The 20030-nt window shown below is 45.0% G+C and overlaps 1 protein-coding gene across 3 annotated transcripts in view; it reads left to right on the top strand.

Annotated features, from left to right (window-relative positions):
* ITGA7 (integrin subunit alpha 7) overlaps positions 1 to 17789 on the top strand; it is a 204778-nt gene extending 186989 nt beyond the window's left edge. For 2 of the 3 annotated variants that reach the window (XM_088480251.1, XM_088480172.1), the window contains exons 18-25: positions 9847 to 9924; positions 10045 to 10147; positions 11212 to 11394; positions 11488 to 11592; positions 13024 to 13137; positions 13249 to 13347; positions 14580 to 14705; positions 16363 to 17789. In XM_088480251.1, the coding sequence (XP_088336377.1) occupies positions 9847 to 9924; positions 10045 to 10147; positions 11212 to 11394; positions 11488 to 11592; positions 13024 to 13137; positions 13249 to 13347; positions 14580 to 14705; positions 16363 to 16536 (982 nt within the window). In that variant the 3' untranslated portion in view covers positions 16537 to 17789. Of the gene's footprint in view, positions 1 to 9846; positions 9925 to 10044; positions 10148 to 11211; positions 11395 to 11487; positions 11593 to 13023; positions 13138 to 13248; positions 13348 to 14579; positions 14706 to 15801; positions 15922 to 16362 lie in introns of all 3 variants that reach the window. The other variant, XM_088480315.1, reaches the window with a different exon arrangement.
* Positions 17790 to 20030: the final 2241 nt, after the last annotated feature.

Genomic DNA, 20030 nt, shown 5'->3' with positions numbered 1-20030 from the left:
TTACTTTTGGCCCCTTAAAAAGTGGGAGGCACATATAGAAACCGTTGTAATTCCTACACCGTTCACCTGATTTGGATGTAATTACCCTCAAATTAAATCTGAAAGTCTGCGGTTAAAGCACATCTTGTTTGTTTCATTTCAAAGCCATTGTGGTGGTGAATAGAGGCCAAAATATGAAAATTCTGTCAATGTACCAATATTTATGGACCTGACTGTATGTGTGACATAAGCGTTTCTCTACTGCATCCATGTAGTGTACTTATATGTGTGACATAAGCGTTACTCTGCTGCATCCATATAGTCTACATATATGTGTGTCGTAAGCGTTTCTCTACTGCAGAGATGGGGAACCTCAGGCCCTCGGAATCATTTGGTCTGGCCCTCTGAGCTTTTTTCTGCTAGCCTCATCTGGCTAGCAGGGTGCCTAGAATTGCACACTGCAGCCAGAATCTAAGCAGTAGTGCCGCCTGGACTGTCTTAGGACTCTTCAGACGGTCACACCGCTGCCCTTACAACTCCCCATAGCATCTTCTGGATGCTCCGGGCATTGCTGTAATCACGAGCTATTGTGACCCCGCCCCGTGTGAGGTCACACGGAGGGGACATGGCCTGCACCAGGCCCGCAAATAATGTTATATATATCAAAATGGCCCTCGGCAGATAAAAGGTTCTCCACCCCTGCTCTACTGCATCCATGTAGTGTACTTATATGTGTGACATAAGCGTTTCTCTACTGCATCCATATAGTGTACTAATATGTGTGACATAAGCGTTTCTCTACTGCATCCATATAGTGTACTTATATGTGTGACATAAGCGTTTCTCTACTGCATCCATATAGTGTACTTATATGTGTGACATAAGCGTTTCTCTACTGCATCCATATAGTGTACCTATATGTGTGACATAAGCGTTTCTCTACTGCATCCATATAGTGTACTTATATGTGTGACATAAGCGTTTCTTTACTGCATCCATATAGTGTACCTATATGTGTGACATAAGCGTTTCTCTACTGCATCCATATAGTGTACTTATATGTGTGACATAAGCGTTTCTCTACTGCATCCATATAGTGTTCTTATATGTGTGATGTAAGCCTTTCTCTACTGCATCCATATAGTGTACTTATATGTGTGACATAAGCGTTTCTCTACTGCATCCATATAGTGTACTTATATGTGTGACATAAGCGTTTCTCTACTGCATCCATATAGTGTACTTATATGTGTGACATAAGCGTTTCTCTACTGCATCCATATAGTGTACTTATATGTGTGACATAAGCGTTTCTCTACTGCATCCGTATAGTGTACTGAAAAAATGCAGATGCAGCAGCAGGTATCTGACACCTCCTTCCTGCATCTGCGATCCCAGGTCGCAGCCTGGGATCATGGTTGCCCCTTTGGTCAGCCTGTCAGCCAGCCGGGTCCTGTCAGCCGATCCTGGGCTTGCCACTCCTGGAAAAACAGCAGCATGAATCTGCGATCAGCAGTGCACGCTGAATCAGGCCCTAAGACTAATATTTTCTAGGATCACTGGGCCTGCACTGCTGATTGCAGATTCACGGCTATTGGAAATATGGGCATGTGCAGAACAAGTTTTGTGAAATCGCACGCAGGCTCCTGACCTCCATAGTATGCCTCTATGCTTGTGGGTTTTAAGAGAATGTGGACATGTGCGTCAAAGAGTAATATACATTTCTGCCTAGGTAGGGGGTACCCCTAAGTGGCCCCAAAAAGATACAATGAAAGAGAAAATGTGTTTCTACCTATATGCGTGGCGCTTTACTCTGCTACAACCAAGAAGTGAGGTTCAAAATATATTCAAAGGACCTCGTTTAGTATAGATATATGAAAACAGATTTATTTCTGTATATCAAAAATTATAGACAGTATAATATAAAACGTAGAACTTGACACATGTTTAAAAAACATATACAAGATATGTCATGCAAATAATGGTATATGAATAAACATTTAGGGATTAATAATCCCCAAAAAGTGGCAGTTTAAACAAAGGTACATATAGGTGGAGAATAAACCTCCACATGAATATCGAGAAAAAATAGGTGGATTATACCAGTCCTGGAGAGATGGAGCCACAGGTGTTAAAGAAGAATACAGAGTGTTCCGGATACACCCTGTATTGGCTCCAAAGTTTTCATCCAAAGTGGTAGGCTCTTCTGACCGAAGGAAAACTTGGTTTCTGTCTGTAGGCACTGATGAATCACTTCCGACGTGTTTCAAGATGTCCCAGTCTCTTCCACAAAGCTTATGTCCACCAGTGGTCAGTGCCTGTCTTTTAAGTCCGTTTTCGATGGTCACTTACGGTTTGCGGCTCCGTGACCGGAAGTGATGTCAGAGCCAAGGTTTTTCAGTGAAAAATGGTTGTGGAGGGATGGTAACACACACTGCTAAATGCATCCTGCTTCAGGGTATATAGAAATCTGGTTTGCTGCTTAGGAGACCCTGAGAATAACTGTGTTTAAAATATATCTTGAGTAAGATGTGACAACACTTCCGCTATCGGACTCACAGACCGGAAGTGATGTAAATATGGTCTGTGGAGACTCTAGTGATCAGGCTCGGTGGGCATTTTGTTGAGGAACGAAGAAAAGAGACAAGTTGGTTTATAATATTTCTCCATGATGTTCTGGGATGGTTATTCATACCCTTATATATAGGGTTATGATCCATATAGAAGGAAAATTTAGAATAGTGATTAAGATGATAAATGTTATGGTGATAAATGTTCTAAGACATCCTAAATAGGATGACAACAAATAGGATAAAAATACTTCAAAACTAACAATAAACAATAAAAAAACATTTAAAACATAAAGATAGAATGAGAGGAAACATAGTCCTCAACAAAATATATAAAAAGGGAAGATTCATAAGAACCATTTTCTTTAAACATCTTGATTTAAACCATTTGGTGCTAAGGTTTGTAGTTTAAAAATGGTCTTAATTTCTGTCCGGGCTAGATATTTTTCTGTATCTCTATTCTGCCAGGTAGCTTTCACATATCGTAGGCCCACAAATCTCTTGATTGAGTTACTTGAACATTTATGATGAATTCTAAAATGTTCAGATAAATGATGGGTAATGAGACCTTTTTTGATATTTCTAAGATGTTCTCCTAGTCTTGTTTTTAGGGCCCAAGATGTTCTACCTACATATGATTTTCCAAATGTGCATTCGATTAAGTATACTACGTTGGTAGTGTTGCACGTGATAAAGTCCTTTATTTTTATTTTGTTAATAGTGATTTCCGTATATTTGGATGATTCAGACTTCTCTTGTTTGCAAGCCTGACAGAGGCCACACCTGTGGAACCCTCTTGTTCTGATTGGGTTGAGCGATTTCATTGATAAAGCACTTCTGACTAGATGATTTTTTAAGTTAGCTGCTTTTTTATATATAAAATTAGTTTTTTTTCCGGTATGATACTATTGAGAATTGGATCACTTCTGAGGATATGCCATTTTTTTCTTATTATCGTTTTCAGTTGTTTGTATCCTGAGTCGAAATTTGTTAAAAAGGACCATTGGAGATTGTTATTATTCTGGCATATAGTTCTCTTCTGGGAACATATAAGAGATGTTCTATCCATTTCCATGGTTGATGTTTCTGCTTTCTCTAAGGTCTGTTTCTACATCAGGGTCCATAGGGTATCCACAGGATATCTTGGGGTATAGGTGATGACGTCAGGCATCGGGCACCATAGAGTTAAGTTTTCAGCCTCCCAGGATGCACTAGGGTCCCCCTCCTATACCCCGCCCCCGAGCCAAGGCATCTCAGTTTCATTTGGTGCCCGGCCGGAGTCAGATGCACCTGTTAGAGGGGGCTAAGAATAGCCACTGAAGTTTCTTCAATGCAGCTGTGGCTGCACATCTGGAAGTACAGCATGGACAGTCAGTGCTGACGTCCATGCTGTCTTCCCTACACCCCCGCCGGTACCAGAACGCCGGTACCGATCCGGGGATGCTGGTGAGTCCCCAGGCAGGGGGCTCCCTGGGGACTGGCTGCAGCGTGGAGCCAGGTACCTAACCTGCGCTTCCACTACCCCCCTGGGACAGTGGACCGCGGTTGAGCGGTAGCGCTGCGGCGTCCCAGTGGTTAATTGCATGCCAAGGGAGCGCGCCTTCCCTATAGGCAAAGCCAGCGCCTCCCCCGCTGCACACAGCCCTCTCTGCACTGTGCTGACTGGCCCTGTGGCAGCGCTCCTCCCCCAGGCCGGCCTCCTCTATGCTCCTCGGTGGCCATCTTTACAAGCGCATGGTGAACGCTGCTGGAAGCTTGGAAGTGGTGGCATCGCGGTCTGGGTCCCCCGACATACCTCTCCTCCGTTTGGTTCAGGTCTGTGTATGCAGCGCTGTGTCCTACCAGGCTCTGTGTCTGCGTAGTTGATTATCAGCGCTGTTAGTGCAGGAATTGATTTTCTTTGCATTGTATGTGACTTCTGCTAGCGCTGCTGCCTGTACTTTCATTTTCTACTATCAGCCTTTTCACTGTCCCTGATCTTTTTCTGCTAAAGCCCATGCGGTGCGGTGATTGCAGGGTGGTCTCACACTATACTACGAGTATCAGTGAGAGGGGTCACATACTAACCATCATATCTGAGAGTGACTTTCCTCTCCAGCTTTTGTGTACTACGTGCAAGGTACCTATAGCGGAGGGGGAAGGTAGCGCGGAGGGGCTATGTCGGCAGTGTTATTTATTACTGTCATGGCCTCGGTACAGGAGCCGTCCTGGGCTTGTTTCGCCAAAGCGCTTACAACCCTCGTGGGCCAGTTAGCTCCGCAGCCTGCGTTCTCACAGATAGGTTTGTCCCAGCAGTCGGTGGTGTCGTCACCCATGCAGGGTTTCCCGAGACAATTGATGGTACCACGCAGTCTCCCTATTTCCCCTCCCCAAGTCTCTCAGGAGCCTGCGTGGGTTAATTCTCTGACAAGTTCTGTACAGCACTTGTCGGACATGTTACAAGGGGAGTCTGTGTTGAGGCCGCATAAGCGGTCGGTGGCGTCTCTGTCCGCTCCTTATGAGGATGACGAAGTGACGTCTGATGATGAGGAGATTCTGGATCTTTCGGACCAGGAACCTCTCCGTACTAAAGAGTCGGACGCTAGGTCCAAGGTTTATATTCTTGGACTTATTCGGGCCGTCTGCACAGCTTTAGTGATTGAGGATGAAAATCCTCCAGTGTAAAAATCTAAATATGCCTTTTTTTAAGGATATTTAGGGTGACGCTACAGTGTTTCCTCTTTCGGGTCAGTTAGTGGACCATTTAGAGGAGGCGTGGAAACATCCGGGCAAACGGTATCAGCCTCAGAGGCACTTGGCGGTGGCTTATCCGTTTGCGGATAATTATTTTTCTAAGTGGGAATCCCCTCCACAGGTGGATTCCCATGTGACACGCCTAGTCCGCAGTGCCACGTTGCCCATGCCCTCCATGTCTTCCTTGAAGGATGCTACGGACCGTAAGGTAGAGATTTGCCTAAAGTCCGTTTATTCCCTTGCGGGGGGGGGGGGCAGCTAGGCCGGCTATGGCCATTTGTTGAGTAGCCAGACCTATGGAGCGCTGGGCTGATAATTTGGAGGCGTCTTTCGATTCCGACTGTTCGGCTGAACAGACCGAGTTGAAAGGCAATCTCCGGGACTCGGCCACATATCTATGAGGCGGCCTTGGATATCAGTACCCTGGCGTCTCGGATTTCTTCGGCGGCTGTCGCTGCTCGTCGCACCTTATGGTTGCGATCTTGGAAGGCGGACGCTGATTCCAAGAAGGGCTTGGAAGCTTTGCCTTTCAATGGTGAAGTCCTCTTTGGTCCGGATCTGGACAAAATCGTAGCCACGCTGGTGGCAGCCAAATCGGCATGTCTTCCGTCTGCTGCGGTTCCTTCCGGTTCAGGTACGTCGTCCTTTCGGCCTTACAGGGCCCAGGGTAGGCCTAAGACGCAGTCTTTTCCCAGACAGGCTGGCCCCCAAAAAATCGGCCAAGCCCCGGAAACCGGCCTGGAGTACCAGACGTCCGGCTCCTAAGCCCGATGACAAGCCTGCGGCCTGACGGTCCGGGCCTCCCTTTGGGGGATCCCAAAGTGGGAGGCCGCCTGCTGCAGTTCGCCCAGTGTTGGTCGGTTACCACGACAGACACTTGGGTTCTCGAGGTGGTTTCTACGGGTACGCCCTCTCCTTTCGGCACAGGCCCCCGTCTCGATTCTTCACCATGGGTCTTCAATCAGACCGGAACAAAGCCGTGGAACTGCGGAAGGTTTTGTACACTATGCTCCAGGCTGGAGTTATAGTGCCTGTTCCATTCTCCCAGAGGGGCCAGGGTTTCTATTCCAATCTGTTTTTGGTGCAGAAACCCAATGGGTCGTATCGTCCGAGCCTCAACCTCAAAGCACTCAACAAGTCTTTGCAGGTGCCGAGGTTTCGGATGGAGACCCTACGGTCCATCATTCTGGCACTGGAACTTGAGGATTACATGGTGTCGTTGGACATACAGGACGCTTACCTGCATGTCCCTATTCTTTTACGCCATCAACAGTTCCTCAGGTTTGCAATCCGCAACGACCACTTTCAGTTCCGGGCGTTACCTTTTGGGCTGGCGACAGCACCACGTGTGTTCACCAAGGTTATGGCGGTCATGGCGGCTTCCCTGCGGCTGCAGGGCATCCGCATTTTACCGTACTTGGACAACCTTCATTTGGTGGCAGGATCTCCAGAGCTCCTTATACGCCACTTGGACCTGACCATTGCGATACTGCAACGGTACGGCTGGTTGATAAACAGGCAGAAGTCCACCCTGATCCCATCTCAGAGGATTCTGCACCTTGGAGCCTTATTGGACTTCGGACAGCAAAGGATGTTTGTGACGGGGGAAAAGATCTCTGCCTTGCAGTTGAGGGTGTGCAGTTGTCTGCAGAATCGCTGTGTGTCTCTGCACTCGGCAATGAGATTACTGGGCTCCATGGTGTCGGTATTCGACATGGTGGAATATGCCCAGTTTCACTCCAGACCTCTGCAGCAGTTGATCCTGTCCAAATGGAATGGACTGCCTCAGAGTCTAAAATCCCAGACGATGTTGCTCACTCCGGAGGTTCGCCTGTCCCTAGCCTGGTAGTTGCAGATGACCCATCTCAACAGGGGTCGTTGGTTCTGGGTGGCGAATTGGGTCCTGTTGACAACGGACGCCAGTCTGCGAGGCTGGGGAACAGTCACGGGTCCACACTTGTTCCAGGGCAGGTGGACTCGGTCGGAAACAGAGCTTCCAATAAACATCTTGGAGCTCCGCGTGGTATTCAATGCTCTCTAGCAGGCACATCGGGTTCTCCAAGGTCACCCAGTGCAGGTCCAGTCGGACAACGCTACCACCGTGGCCTACATAAATTGGCAAGGAGGAACCCGAAGTTGGGCGGCTCTCGTAGAGGTGTCCCGAATCCTGGTTAGGGCGGAGCGCAATCTCCCGGCCATATCAGCAGTCTTCATCCCAGGAGTCCTAAACTGGGAGGCGGACTTTCTCAGTTGCCAGGACGTTCATCCGGGGGAACGGCACAACAACAAGTTGCCGGTGTACTGGTCTCGCACAAGAGACGAAAAGGCGTTTCTGGTGGAAGCTCTGTCCGTCCGGTGGACGTTCCGGTTTGCTTATCTGTTTCCTCCGTTTTCCATTCTTCCACGGGTAATCCGGAAATTCAAACAGGAAGGAGGGACGCTCCTGTTGATAGCTCCCGCGTGGCCCCGGAGGCACTGGTTCTCAGACCTCCAGGGACTGTCCGTGGACATTCCTCTGCGGTTGCCGTTACGTCCGGACCTCCTGTCACAGGGTCCTTGTCTTCACCCGGACCTGACTCGGCTGTCTTTGACGGCGTGGCTGTTGAGACGGCCATGTTAAGTTCCAGGGGGTCTTCCAGCTCTGTAGTGCAAACAATGCTAAGGGCTCGGAAACCATCCTCTGCAAGGATATACCATCGTGTGTGTCATACGTTCTTCCAGTGGTGTCGGCCGAGAGGTTATGCTCCTCGGGAGTTCCGTTTGTCTAGAGTATTAGCTTTCCTACAGGCGGGACTGGACCATGGGCTTCGCCTTGCGTCTCTGAAGGTGCAGGTGTCTGCCCTGTCCGTCTGGTTCCATCGTAGGATTTCTGCAATCCCTGATGTGCGCACCTTTATGCAAGGTGTTCTCAGAATTCAGCCACCATTTGTTCCACCGGTGGCGCCTTGGGATTTAGCTGTGGTGCTGAGGGCTCTCCAGGGACCGCCTTTTGAACCACTGGGCTCAGTGGACCTCAAATGGCTGACAGCTAAAACTATTTTCCTTCTGGCCATTGCTTCGGCCAGACGTGTTTCTGACTTAAGGGCTCTCTCCTGTAGCCCCCTTTTCTGATTTTCCATAGGAACAGGGCGGGGCTGCGCACTCGTCCTGGTTTCCTTCCTAAAGTTGTTTCCAGTTTTCACATCAACGAGGAAATCGTTGTGCCGGCTTTTAACTCACCTGATCTTTCAGTGGGTGAGGCCACTTTGGATGTTGTGCGGACCTTAAGGATTTATGTTGACCGCACTTCTTCATTTAGGAAGTCGGACGCCTTGTTTGTCCTCTATGGCTTCCGTAAAAAGGGTTGGCCTGCTTCAAAGCAGACTTTGGCAGGCTGGATTCGTATGGCCATTTCAGAAGCTTATCTTCATGAAGGTCTTCCGGTTCCTCCCTCTGTGAGGGCTCATTCCACTAGGTCTGTGGGTCCTTCGTGGGCTGCTCGACGTGGTGCCTCTGCAGTGCAGATCTGCAAGGCTGCCACATGGTCCTCGGTCCATACCTTTGTGAGGTATTACGCGTTTGACACCTTTGCCTCTCAGGAAGCTTCCTTCGGGCGGCGGATTCTCCTTTCAGCACAGGAGCATCCCCACTCTTAAAGGATACTGCTTTGGGACATCCCCAAGGTATCCTGTGGATACTCTATGGACCCTGATGTAGAAAATAGGAGATATGGTAAGAACTTACCTTTGTTATCTCTATTTCTACGAAGTCCATAGGGTTCCACAGGACTCCTGCCCTGTCGCACCTGTGCTGCAGATGGGCTTTACTCTGGTCACCGGTTTTTCCGTCTCCCTCTGGTGAGAATGTGATTCTTGTGTGTGTCCAGATCTTTTTTCTCTCTCTTCCTTCTCCTCCTCCGGCCTATGGCTTGGTACGTAACTGAGATGCCTTGGCTCGGGAGCGGTCTATAGGAGGGGGACCCTAGTGCATCCTGGGAGGCTGAAAACTTAACTCTATGGTGCCCGATGCCTGACGTCATCACCTATACCCCAAGGTATCCTGTGGAACCCTATGGACTTCGTAGAAATAGAGATAACAAAGGTAAGTTCTTACCATATCTCCTATTTTCTTATATCCTTTCTTTTCAAAGACTTCTTTCAATTCCTGTATTTTAGATAGACAGACTGTGTCTTCGCTACAGTTCGTCCTCATTCTGATAAATTGGCTCCTGGGAATACCTTGAAGCCAACGGGAGTGATGTTGACTGTCCAACGAGATGTAGTTATATGTAGTTATATGTGTATGTAGTAAAGCGCCACGCATATAGGTAGAAACACATTTTCTTTCTGTATGCCTCTGTCTGAATGACAGGCAGAGGCGTTTGTAAGGCGGTGCACGACGGGGATGGCCTGCGTTCAAGGAATTCCGTCCTCTGCTGAATCAGGCCCTCTGCCCTTAGGTTACCGTGCATGTTTAGTAAGTTTGCCTGCAGTATCCTTGTCACTTTGAAGATGCAGAAGATAATGTCAGCATTAGTCCTTCTATGTTCCTTATTGTTTATGCTGATAATGTTGTGTCTTTGTAGGATAAGCGAGCAGATAAATCTACCTACAGTGTTTGCCAAAGCCAAAGTGATTATTGAGCTGCCACTGTCTGTCTCTGGGTGAGTAACCTGGACTGTACAAGAGTCTCTGCTACTAGTGCTTGAACATATATCAGGTATATTTATATTGGTGGGGAAGTTGCATAATGTCAGTGTGGCTGTTTCCTGGTTCTGTTGCAGGGAGGCAACACCTAACAGACTGTATTATAGCGGGGAGGTAAGGGGAGAGTCAGCAATGAAAAATGAAGGAGATGTGGGCAGCCCTGTGGATATCGAAGTGACCGTACGTATTATTTCCTACTTACAGGTGTAAATTGACTTTCTCAACCCCCATTGTCCGTAGTTACACATATTGCTATCTGACACTTACATCCATTTATATGCAATTGATATAGCTTTAAAAATTTCATTAAAGATGGTCACTTTTTCATTTATCCAACTGTTTTACTTTAAATGACTCTGAAGCGTCTTTATATGAGTTTATCACCCATATATTTCTAATCATCTTTACTATTCTTCAGTATATATGCATTGCCCAATCTTTCTCTAATACTCTAAAAACATTAGGTCCTGTTGCTGACCACTGTTCATCTCCTCCATCTATATGCTGCCGCATGTGGCTTCACAATCCTGTCATATCACTTCACTTGTTCCCCTAACAACCCATGCTTGCCCTTTCAAAGTACTTACATGCCACATTACTTTGGTCAGAATGGGTATGTAAAGCCGGTTGTCGGGATGCCTCCAGTCACAATACCGACATCCCGATGGTTGGTATCCCGACAGGGGTCAGGTAAGTACACTTACCCTCCCCCCTTTTCCCCATAACCCTCCCTTCTTGTAGCCTAACCCTTCCCATTAGTGCCTAAACCTAAGTTTCACCCCTTCGTGCCTAACCCTCCCCCCTTAGTGCCTAGCCCTAACCCCCCCTACCCCCAGTGGTGCCTGACCCTAACCTTCCCCCCTAGGGGTGCTTAACCCTAACCCTCCCCCCCAAAAAAACTAACGCTAATCCCGCTATGCTACCTAAACCTAACAGTCCCCCCCCCCCCCGGGTAATACTACGGGTGACCCGACTTACCTCCATTCGAGCTGTTGTCCTCCTGGATTCCGGAGTCAGGATTAAGATATGCGTTAGTATTTCGATGCCTATCTTAAGATCCTGGGCTTCCAGCGTCGGGATTGAGACTGGCGTCATCGCGGACGCCGATCTCATAACTATATCCCCTTTTGTCAGTACATCTTCATTACTCGCATCAACCTTCCATCTTGTTTGTTATGCTATTATATTTACAGCTTCAATGATACAGTGTTTTTGTGTATAAATATGGAGGATATGTTCTGCAGGTGTCAAATAGAGGGAAGTCTTTGCGTACGCTGGGTTCTGCATACCTGAACCTGATGTGGCCACATGAAATGTCCAATGGAAAATGGCTGCTGTACCCAATGAAGATTCAGCTGAAGGAGAAAGAGCACTCTGGTCATAGTATGGAGTGCAGTCCCTTCAGTGCAATCAACCCTCTCAGACTGGTTGGTGGAGTTTCTCTCTTGGTCCCCCTATGTTGCTACTGCCCGTATGGACACTTATTTACATTGTACTTATGCTGCACCCTTCTCTTCTAGGACACAGTGACAGCAAACACAAAATCCTTGACTCCAGTTCAGAGCGAGCATTCGGCAAGCCGATGGCCCCTGACATATCCAGCAAAGAAGAAAGATGTAGTTTTGGTAATTCACACTACTATACATTGCGGCATAAGTAGAGATGTGCACGGACCACCGTGTTTTGGTAGTGGATCTGGATTCATCTTTGTGTTTTGGTTTTGCAAAACCACCATCAAGTTATTTGGATTTGGATAAAAATTGATTCAAAATCGATAAAAAATCAATAAAAATCGATAAAAACAGCTAAAACGTCCAAATCCAAAACCCGAGTTTGGTTTTTAAGTCAAAGTTCCGACCTGACAACAGATCCAAACCGAGTCACTAAAGTGAATCCGAACCATGACCCGATTCTACTCGGAACCTCTAAATTTGGGTGTGTTTGGATTTCCCGAAATCCGGACCTGCACACCTCTAGGCATAAGAGAAAAGTTTAGGGGAGATTACGGCTATAATTTTATTGTTTGCCTTTTTATTACCATGGTAAATACTTACCAAGCTACTCATTACTCACAGGACCATATTTATTACACTATTGAAGATTGTCATTATGGACATGGTGCTTAGGCTCCATAAAACAACATGAGCAGACTTGATAGAGGGCCTCTGGCTCATGAGAGTGTACATCCAATGTTACATATCAGTGTCTAGGGGTATACAGGGCAATATGTATTTGTGTTACAATTAAGATTTGCAGTTATATAAACAAATTGATCATATAACCTCATATCCAAATAGAGGGCATAGAGGCATAATTAATGTGACTAGATGAAGAAATTTTGCTTGTTCTATGGTCCTATTAGTCACATTGTGGTACTGCCCGAACACTGGCACAGATGCAGGTAATATGATGTCATGCTGCAAGGCTGGGTCTGTATATTCAGCATGAACAGAGACATGGACTAGGGGAGTGTAGTATAATCTATTCTAGACTCACAATGAGCTAATGGGTTATGACAATACAGGTTGAGTCTCCCATATCCAAATATTCCAAAATACGGAATATTTTTAGCATGACTGAGATAGTGAAAACTTTGATTTTTGATGGTTCAATGCACACAAACTTTGTTTAAGGCACAAATTATTAAAACTAAAGTATAAAATGACCTATAGGCTGTGTGTATATGACACATACATGAAATTCATTTATGTACTCACACTTTGTTTGAGGCACAAAATAATTGAAAATATTGTATAAAATTACCTTCAGGCTGTGTGTATAAGGTGTATATAAATCATAAATGCTTCTGTGTTTAGATTTGGGCCCTATACATAAGACATTTCAATATGGTATGCAATTATTCCAAAATACGGAATATTCCGATATCCAAAATACCCCTGGTCCCAAGCATTTTGGATATGGGAGACTCAACCTGTACAATGTAATCAGCAGAACAAGAGTAGATGTTTAGTATTACTGCAGATTGACGCTGTTACTATAAGCATTTTCCAGTGTATGCCTCAATGCCTGATATGGATATTTGTTTCTCTTTTCAGGACTGTGCTGAAGGCACTGCTAATTGTACAATATTCCAATGTCCTCTGTATAGTTTTGACCGACAGGTGGTGCTAAATGTTCATGGACGGCTTTGGAATAGCAGCTTCTTAGAGGTGATTACCCTTATAGCCCATCCACCATCTCTCCTCTATCTCTACTCTATCTCTCCACTATCTCTGGTTTTAAGACTTTTCTTCTACCTTTGTCATGTAATCTATTTTTAGGATTACCCATCTGGTAGCTCCATAGAGGTGATAATCAGAGCCAACATTACTGTGAAGTCCAGCATTAAAAATCTGGTTCTGAGAGATGCTACAACCCAGGTACTCATTGGCACCTTTCTGTTATTATCACTGTTGTATATTAGTAAGGCGGCACAAAACTCTACACTGTTGGACAGTAGATACAAAAAGTCATACTGTACCTATAATCAAATCATACATACAAAATATTGAGTTACTTAAGGTTTGACTTGGGAGAACATTAGACAGAGGCTAGAGAGGGTCCTACAGGCAAGAATATACCTTCTAGATATGGAGGAGGCAGAGCTGAGATAGTAGGAGCTACAGGTATTCTGAGCAGAGATTGTAATCAGAAAGGGACAGGTCGGAGGCTAATCTAAGCTAGCATGAGAGAGAGTATCTCATGACAAGGTCAGAGATATATGTGGGGAAGTGGAGGCCTTTGAAGGTGAGAGTGAGTAGTTTGAAATGGATTCTGGAGGGTATGGGGGAGCCAGTGTAGGGATTGGCAGAGTGGTACAGTGTATGAGGAGCAGCAAGATAGTAGGATCAGTCTCACTGCAGCACTTGGGATGGATGGTAGTGGGGATAGATAGGTTAGGTGAGTGTCACATGGAGGGAAGTTGAAGGAGTATAGATAAGAAATGATTACAGAGGGTTATGGTATAGAGTGAGAAAAGGGAATATTCTGGAAATATTTGTAAGTTGCAGTCAGGGCTAGGGTGGGAGATGGCTACTTGGGGGAAGGAAGGATAAGCAAATTTTTTTCAAGCGGAAGGGGAAGTGGCAAGGAACCGGCTGAAGCGGTGAGCTAGGCGCCAGCAAGCAGTGTGGGTGGTTTGGAATTGAGTGGGGTCACGGGTTAGGGGAAAGAGGTAGAAAAGAGGGGGAAGTCCTTGTCCTCAGTGGGTACAGGAATGGAGGAGAAGGTGAATGTGGGCTCTGGATGTAATAAGTAGAGATTTCTAGACACATACTGTAGGGACTGATTCTGAGTCGCACACAAAAGCGTCTATTGGCAGTCGCCCATCTATGTGAACATCAGCGTTGCGTGCAGCTCTGAATCAGGCCTGTAGTGTAAATTTTGCCTTTGAAGTAGGTGAGAAGGTTGTTGGCTGTGATGCAGGAAAGAGAAACAAATGAAAGGTACCGTACTGTAGCAAAGAGAGTTTGTACCGTTTCCGGTATGTTTTCCCATTAAATGTATTGTTAATTGGCAGCCAAAAAGGTAAAGGTATAGCTAAGTCTCTCCTCTTCTTCTTCAGGACACTAGTATACTACATTATCACTGTCTGTTGTCACCTTCTCTGCAGATTTCTGTAAAGCTGTACTCTGACCTTGATGTAGTGGCACATGGAGGCGTTCCCTGGTGGATTATCCTTATTGCAGTGCTGGCTGGCATACTACTGCTCCTGCTCTTAGTTTGGATCCTGTGGAAGGTAATGCATGGACCCTTGATGTTGCTGCTCTTTGAGAAAGCTTATTACATTTTTTACCTCAGTGATCTACTATATATAATTTTAAGATAACATTGCCTTACAAAGCCCTGTCCTACTGTATACAGTGGCAGAACCCATGTGACTGAGGATGGCTACTCTGAGCTGAAACGTTTTATTAATGCAATCAGCCATGGGATTCGTCAGCTGCAAGACGCATAAGGCGGAAGAGGGTGCTGTGAGCTGACATCTCATTGGACACCCTGCCAACCAGTAGAATCAATGTGTTTCTGCCAGGGATAGCCAAACCCTTTAATATAATGAGGCATAAATCTGAGTCTATTCCTATGCCAAGTATTCTTACCTCAGGATCCGATTCAAAGTTGTACGGTAATGCCGCGGGGGCTGTGTATTTGTACGCAGGTGCTATGTGAAAATATGCAAATGCCGCAGCGCCAGCAGATGTATTGAGAAGCCCACCTGCGTCTTTGCAATGCCAAGCATCTGCATAAAATGTCGCAGTATCTGCGTACAAAGACGCAGCATCGATTAGCGCAGTCCTGAGTGAGTCTATGGTCCCGGAGAATGGCTGTGGGAAATGAGATGCTGGAGCCATACTCCTTGCGTACAGAATCGCAGCAACAGGATGTGACAGCCCCCGAAACGGTTGCAACACGCCTACAGTCTTTGCCGCCACTCCTCGTCATCTCCCCCAAATGCCTCCTTGTTGTCAATCACATTGCAAGGAAATAGTCGCTGCGAGCAACTACAGTGATGGTCCTTGATGCATGCGCAGTGCGACTTAGACACATGCGCGGTTTCTTGATAATCGATCAACTCTGTAAAGATGGAAATAGCATCCAAGTGACCCAGGCCATTAGCTCTTTATTTGCTTATCACTATATTACATTGTTTTCCCCATCACTTTGTATTATAGATGTACAGGATTGCATGCACAGATAGTCCTCCTTGTATTCCCTCTGATGTTACACTGTAGCCATCCATTTACCGCCTTGCTCTATTTCACATGTAACTGCAGCAGCTTTGCTTAAGCACTTTCTACAACTCTTAGTTCACTTTCTTCAACTGTTACTTCTAGTGTGGTTTCTTCAAGAGGGAGTCTGCAGAGTCTAAGTATACCACCAGCTACTATCGGGCACACCTGGGGGTGCAGCCCTCTGAGGCAGCTAGGCAAGCCGAGGAGGAGGAGGACTAGCTGGTAACACCCAGCACTTGTGTGTTATGGAATCTTGCATAGTGCTGCTTACCCCAAAACTAATCAGCCTTGGAGTTTAAAATTAACCTGTTGTCAGGTTGCAGTGTGATTGGCTACATACATTATTTGTAATAAATTGGGACGGTCAGTTTTCATTTGATAAGCATTATTCATATTTTCTAATGCACTGGACAAATATAAAATATGCATATAATGTTTGCTTAATAGAACTTTAATGCATGGTTATGTTGTCAAAATACTGATGTATAGATGGATTCACTTAAATAGCATGCACGGTAATTCCTATAGTAAACCTAAATGTGGGGGACACTATATATAATATAAGCTCCCTGCCTTCCACTTGTGTGGCATATTTATGTCCTGCAAATATCTGGATCCATTAATCCAGCAGGTTCCCTTTGTCGCTTTCTGTTTTATTCCCAGTGTGGCTTTTTTAAGAGAAAGCATTACCAGGACGAGAAGCTGCCACAGTACCATGCCGTGAAGATCCCACGGGAAGAGCGACCTATGGTCCTGGAAGAGAAGACAGGGACAATTAAAAAGAAAGACTGGGTGACAAACTGGACTGAGGATGGGTCCATACACAACTCTTCCTAACCTTCCCTGCGTTCTTTCCTCTTTTACTTAGATCCTTCCTGTGAACTGTCCTTATGGCAAGGCTGGATCCTGTGGTTTTGGGTGGTTTCTTATATTTGATTTTATGCTGTTTTGTATATTGAGAAATTACCATATTTGGAGACAGTACAGCTTCGGCTTAATCTCTGCTGCTTGAATCGTTCAGCTCCATCAGCCACCTCAGTGGCCTCAGCACATTACAGCCTTTGGAGTGAAGATAAAGGACATATAGCTGTTTTTAAAGCTTGTATCTACAAAAATAATGTTGGCTCCCCAGTAAGATTATGTAAAGCACTGTGAGTCCTTTTTAAAGATCACTATTGATGGATCTGTTCCTGCAGTCAATGACACTGATACTGTAGCATCACTGGTTGCCTGCAAGTCTAGAGCCCTGGAGACTTTCAGGATTGTACAGATGGGTCGATGGACATTAAATGAAAAAATAAGACTTTATCTAATACAATAAGAACCTGACTTTATGTTATGTATATATTTGTGAGAGTGTGGACATTGGCTTATTAACTTCATACCCAGCTTCTACAGCATAAATCTGTATTAAATCTCAATATTGAATGGTTTGAGCATCATGGAGCAGTGCCGGTCACAGCGAATGGTTACATGGGTGGGAGAAATTGCCCCAAGATTTACCATCTATTTTACATGAGAGTGAACATTGCTTATACGGGTGGCATATTGACATAGCAGAGTAAATGGGCTGTGTATATGTTTCATGTGACAATCCATGATATACTTTTAACAAGCAGGTACGATAGATCGGATGGTCTAGACAAGAAAACAATGAGTTTATTGTCAGCATTCTTATTACTGCTGGTTTATTACATGTATAACAGAATGCGAGAACGCTTACATTACACCATCCTGTATTATTATTTGCCATTTGTATTGTATTCTCTGGGCTCTACATAGAGAGTAGGGTGAGGGAGCACCCAGTTATTTGGGTGTAGTTATAGATGTGTCTTAGTCACTTTCATTTTATAACATTAATTTGCTGAGTTAGCCAAAGGGTAGTTCAGAGGTTCCCAAACTCTACCATTACAGTCCACGGTTTAAGGATATCCGTGCTTGAGCACAGGTGATTTAATTAGTACTTCAGTCAATTTGATTTAACTATCTGGACTCAAGCATAGATATTCTTGAAACCTGGACTGTAATGGCGGAAAATAAACCAAAGTAAAACGCTCAAAATGACAGTTGATGAGTCCAGTGGTACTCTTATTTATATGTAAATATAAATATTTAATAACCTAAGCATATATTTCACTTAGTAAACATAAAATTAAACAGTAAATTCCAACCTCCGTTCTATAGTCTAATATTGGTAACCTAGAATGATATAGATCATAGGCCCTCATTCAGAGCCGCTCGTTAGCGGCAGTACGCTCGTTCCGAGCGATGTTTGCACATCTGCGCATGCGTACGCTTTTTAGTACGCATGCGCGAACCAGTCAGTGCGGCCGAAAATCCTTTGTACGCTATATAGCGAGTGCCTGCTATTTTGAGTGACAGAATGAGGCGTATGTGGGTGGTAACAGGGGAAGGTGCTTGAAAATGGGGAGTGGAGATCCGAACGCAGGCGTGCTTAAAGGTCAAAACGGGCGTTTTATGGGTGTGTATATTTAAAACAGCAGCGTCATTGACCACGTTACTGGGTTATTTTATAGCCAGAACTGCACGCAAATTTGTGGTAGCAAACACCAACCACAAGAATAGCGAGCAGTTCATACGCTGGTCGATGTACTCGATTAATCTAATAAATAGCGGACATGACGTAGGATGCGTGCGGCCAGGGGGCGTTTTAAACAAATAAACGAGCGTATGTTTTGCTCGTTCGTTCAGACTTAGAGGTGTGAACACACTGCAATGTGCGTACGGATCATTTACATAGCCACCCCTTGATTTTAAACGAACGACCGCAAATAGCGTGCGGCTCTGAATGAGGGCCATAGTCCTCTGCAACAGTACTCACCGATGTGCAAATGTAGCTTAAGAGATGACAAAATATAACAATCGTTAGCAGCAATATGGTATCCACTAATCAGTTCAGGAAATGAAAATGTTCCTCATAAAAAGCTGTTTGGTATAAGTAAAAGCTCCTTATTGTGTGAAATGAAACATCTCTTACCGCTGAATCTTCATATAAAAAGATGATAATGAAGCAATAAGCCGGTTAATAATGTAGAAGCTCTCCTTTTGTGCTGGTTCCATTAGTGGTATTACCTGTCTAAAGGAAGAAATCCTTAGTTCAATCGGCAGGTGTGGTTCCAAATAAAGCACTCTGTATGGGTCAGCGTCCACGGCTTTATGCATTCCTAGCTCCAAGTACCTGTTACAGCGCGGCCCTGCTGGCAGATCACCACCGGCGGCTGGTCTCCGTCACTGTCTCCGTGTTAGACAGCTGTGAGTCGATACTTAGGGAGGGGAAGCAGAGGTAATGTCCGTTTGTGCAATAGGCACTCCACGCTGGTTAGCGGCAAGGAGCAGTATCTCGCAGCTCACTGTTCAGCAACAGGAGCTGATTGTGTAAGGCAATAGGAGATGGGAGTCACGATTGGAAAGCAGCATAGATCCTTCACGCATTTCTCCGGGCCCAGCAACCCCCGCTTTCATCAGAAGGTTAGGTCTATTCCAAACGGCTTTTTATGAGGAACATTTTCATTTCCTGAACTGATTAGTGGATACCATATTGCTGCTAACGATTGTTATATTTTGTTATCTCTTAAGCTACATTTGCACATCGTTTGAGTACTGTTGCATAGGACTATGATCTATGTCTTTCTAGGTTACTAATATCAGACTATAGGACGGAGATTGGAATTTACCGCTTAATTTGATGTTTGCTAAGTGGAATATGTGCTTGGTTATTAAATATATATATATATATATATATATATATATATTTATGAATTAAAGAGTACCATTGGACTTATCAACTGTGTCAGTTTGAGCGCTTTACTTTGTTTTATTTTTGTCTTTCGAGTGTGGGGTACAGAACCCTCTTGTGAGCTGCCACAGATACAGTTGATATTGGGAGCAATTGACAGCGCACCTTTTTGCCTTTTAGATACTGTAATGGCGGAGTTTGGGAACCTCTGGTGTAGTGGACATGGTACAAGCCATTGATCTTAATGATTATATTGTCACTCTACGGACCAACATTGATGATGTCATACACAAGCACATGGCTCTTTGATAGCAACTGAAAAACAAAGGCTTAACACAACTTTTGTTATAGTACTATACATTACCTTGTATCATTTAGCTTATATTACTACGTTATTATTGCAGACAAACTCACCCTTCTTAACACAAAAATTATTTATTTATTTGCGATTCAAAAATAAATTCCCATCCCTTCTGCAAAGTGCGTTATTGCTAAGGCTGCAGAACTCTTACATCTTATTAAAAAGAAGTTCTAGAGGAAATGTCATTGATTGTCATGTATTTTAAGGGAGCCT

The sequence above is a fragment of the Taudactylus pleione genome, unplaced genomic scaffold (genome assembly GCF_031769625.1).
Source record: "Taudactylus pleione unplaced genomic scaffold, aTauple2 ptg000005l, whole genome shotgun sequence".
NCBI lineage: Eukaryota > Metazoa > Chordata > Amphibia > Anura > Myobatrachidae > Taudactylus > Taudactylus pleione.
This window is presented reverse-complemented; position numbering and strand designations above follow the sequence as displayed.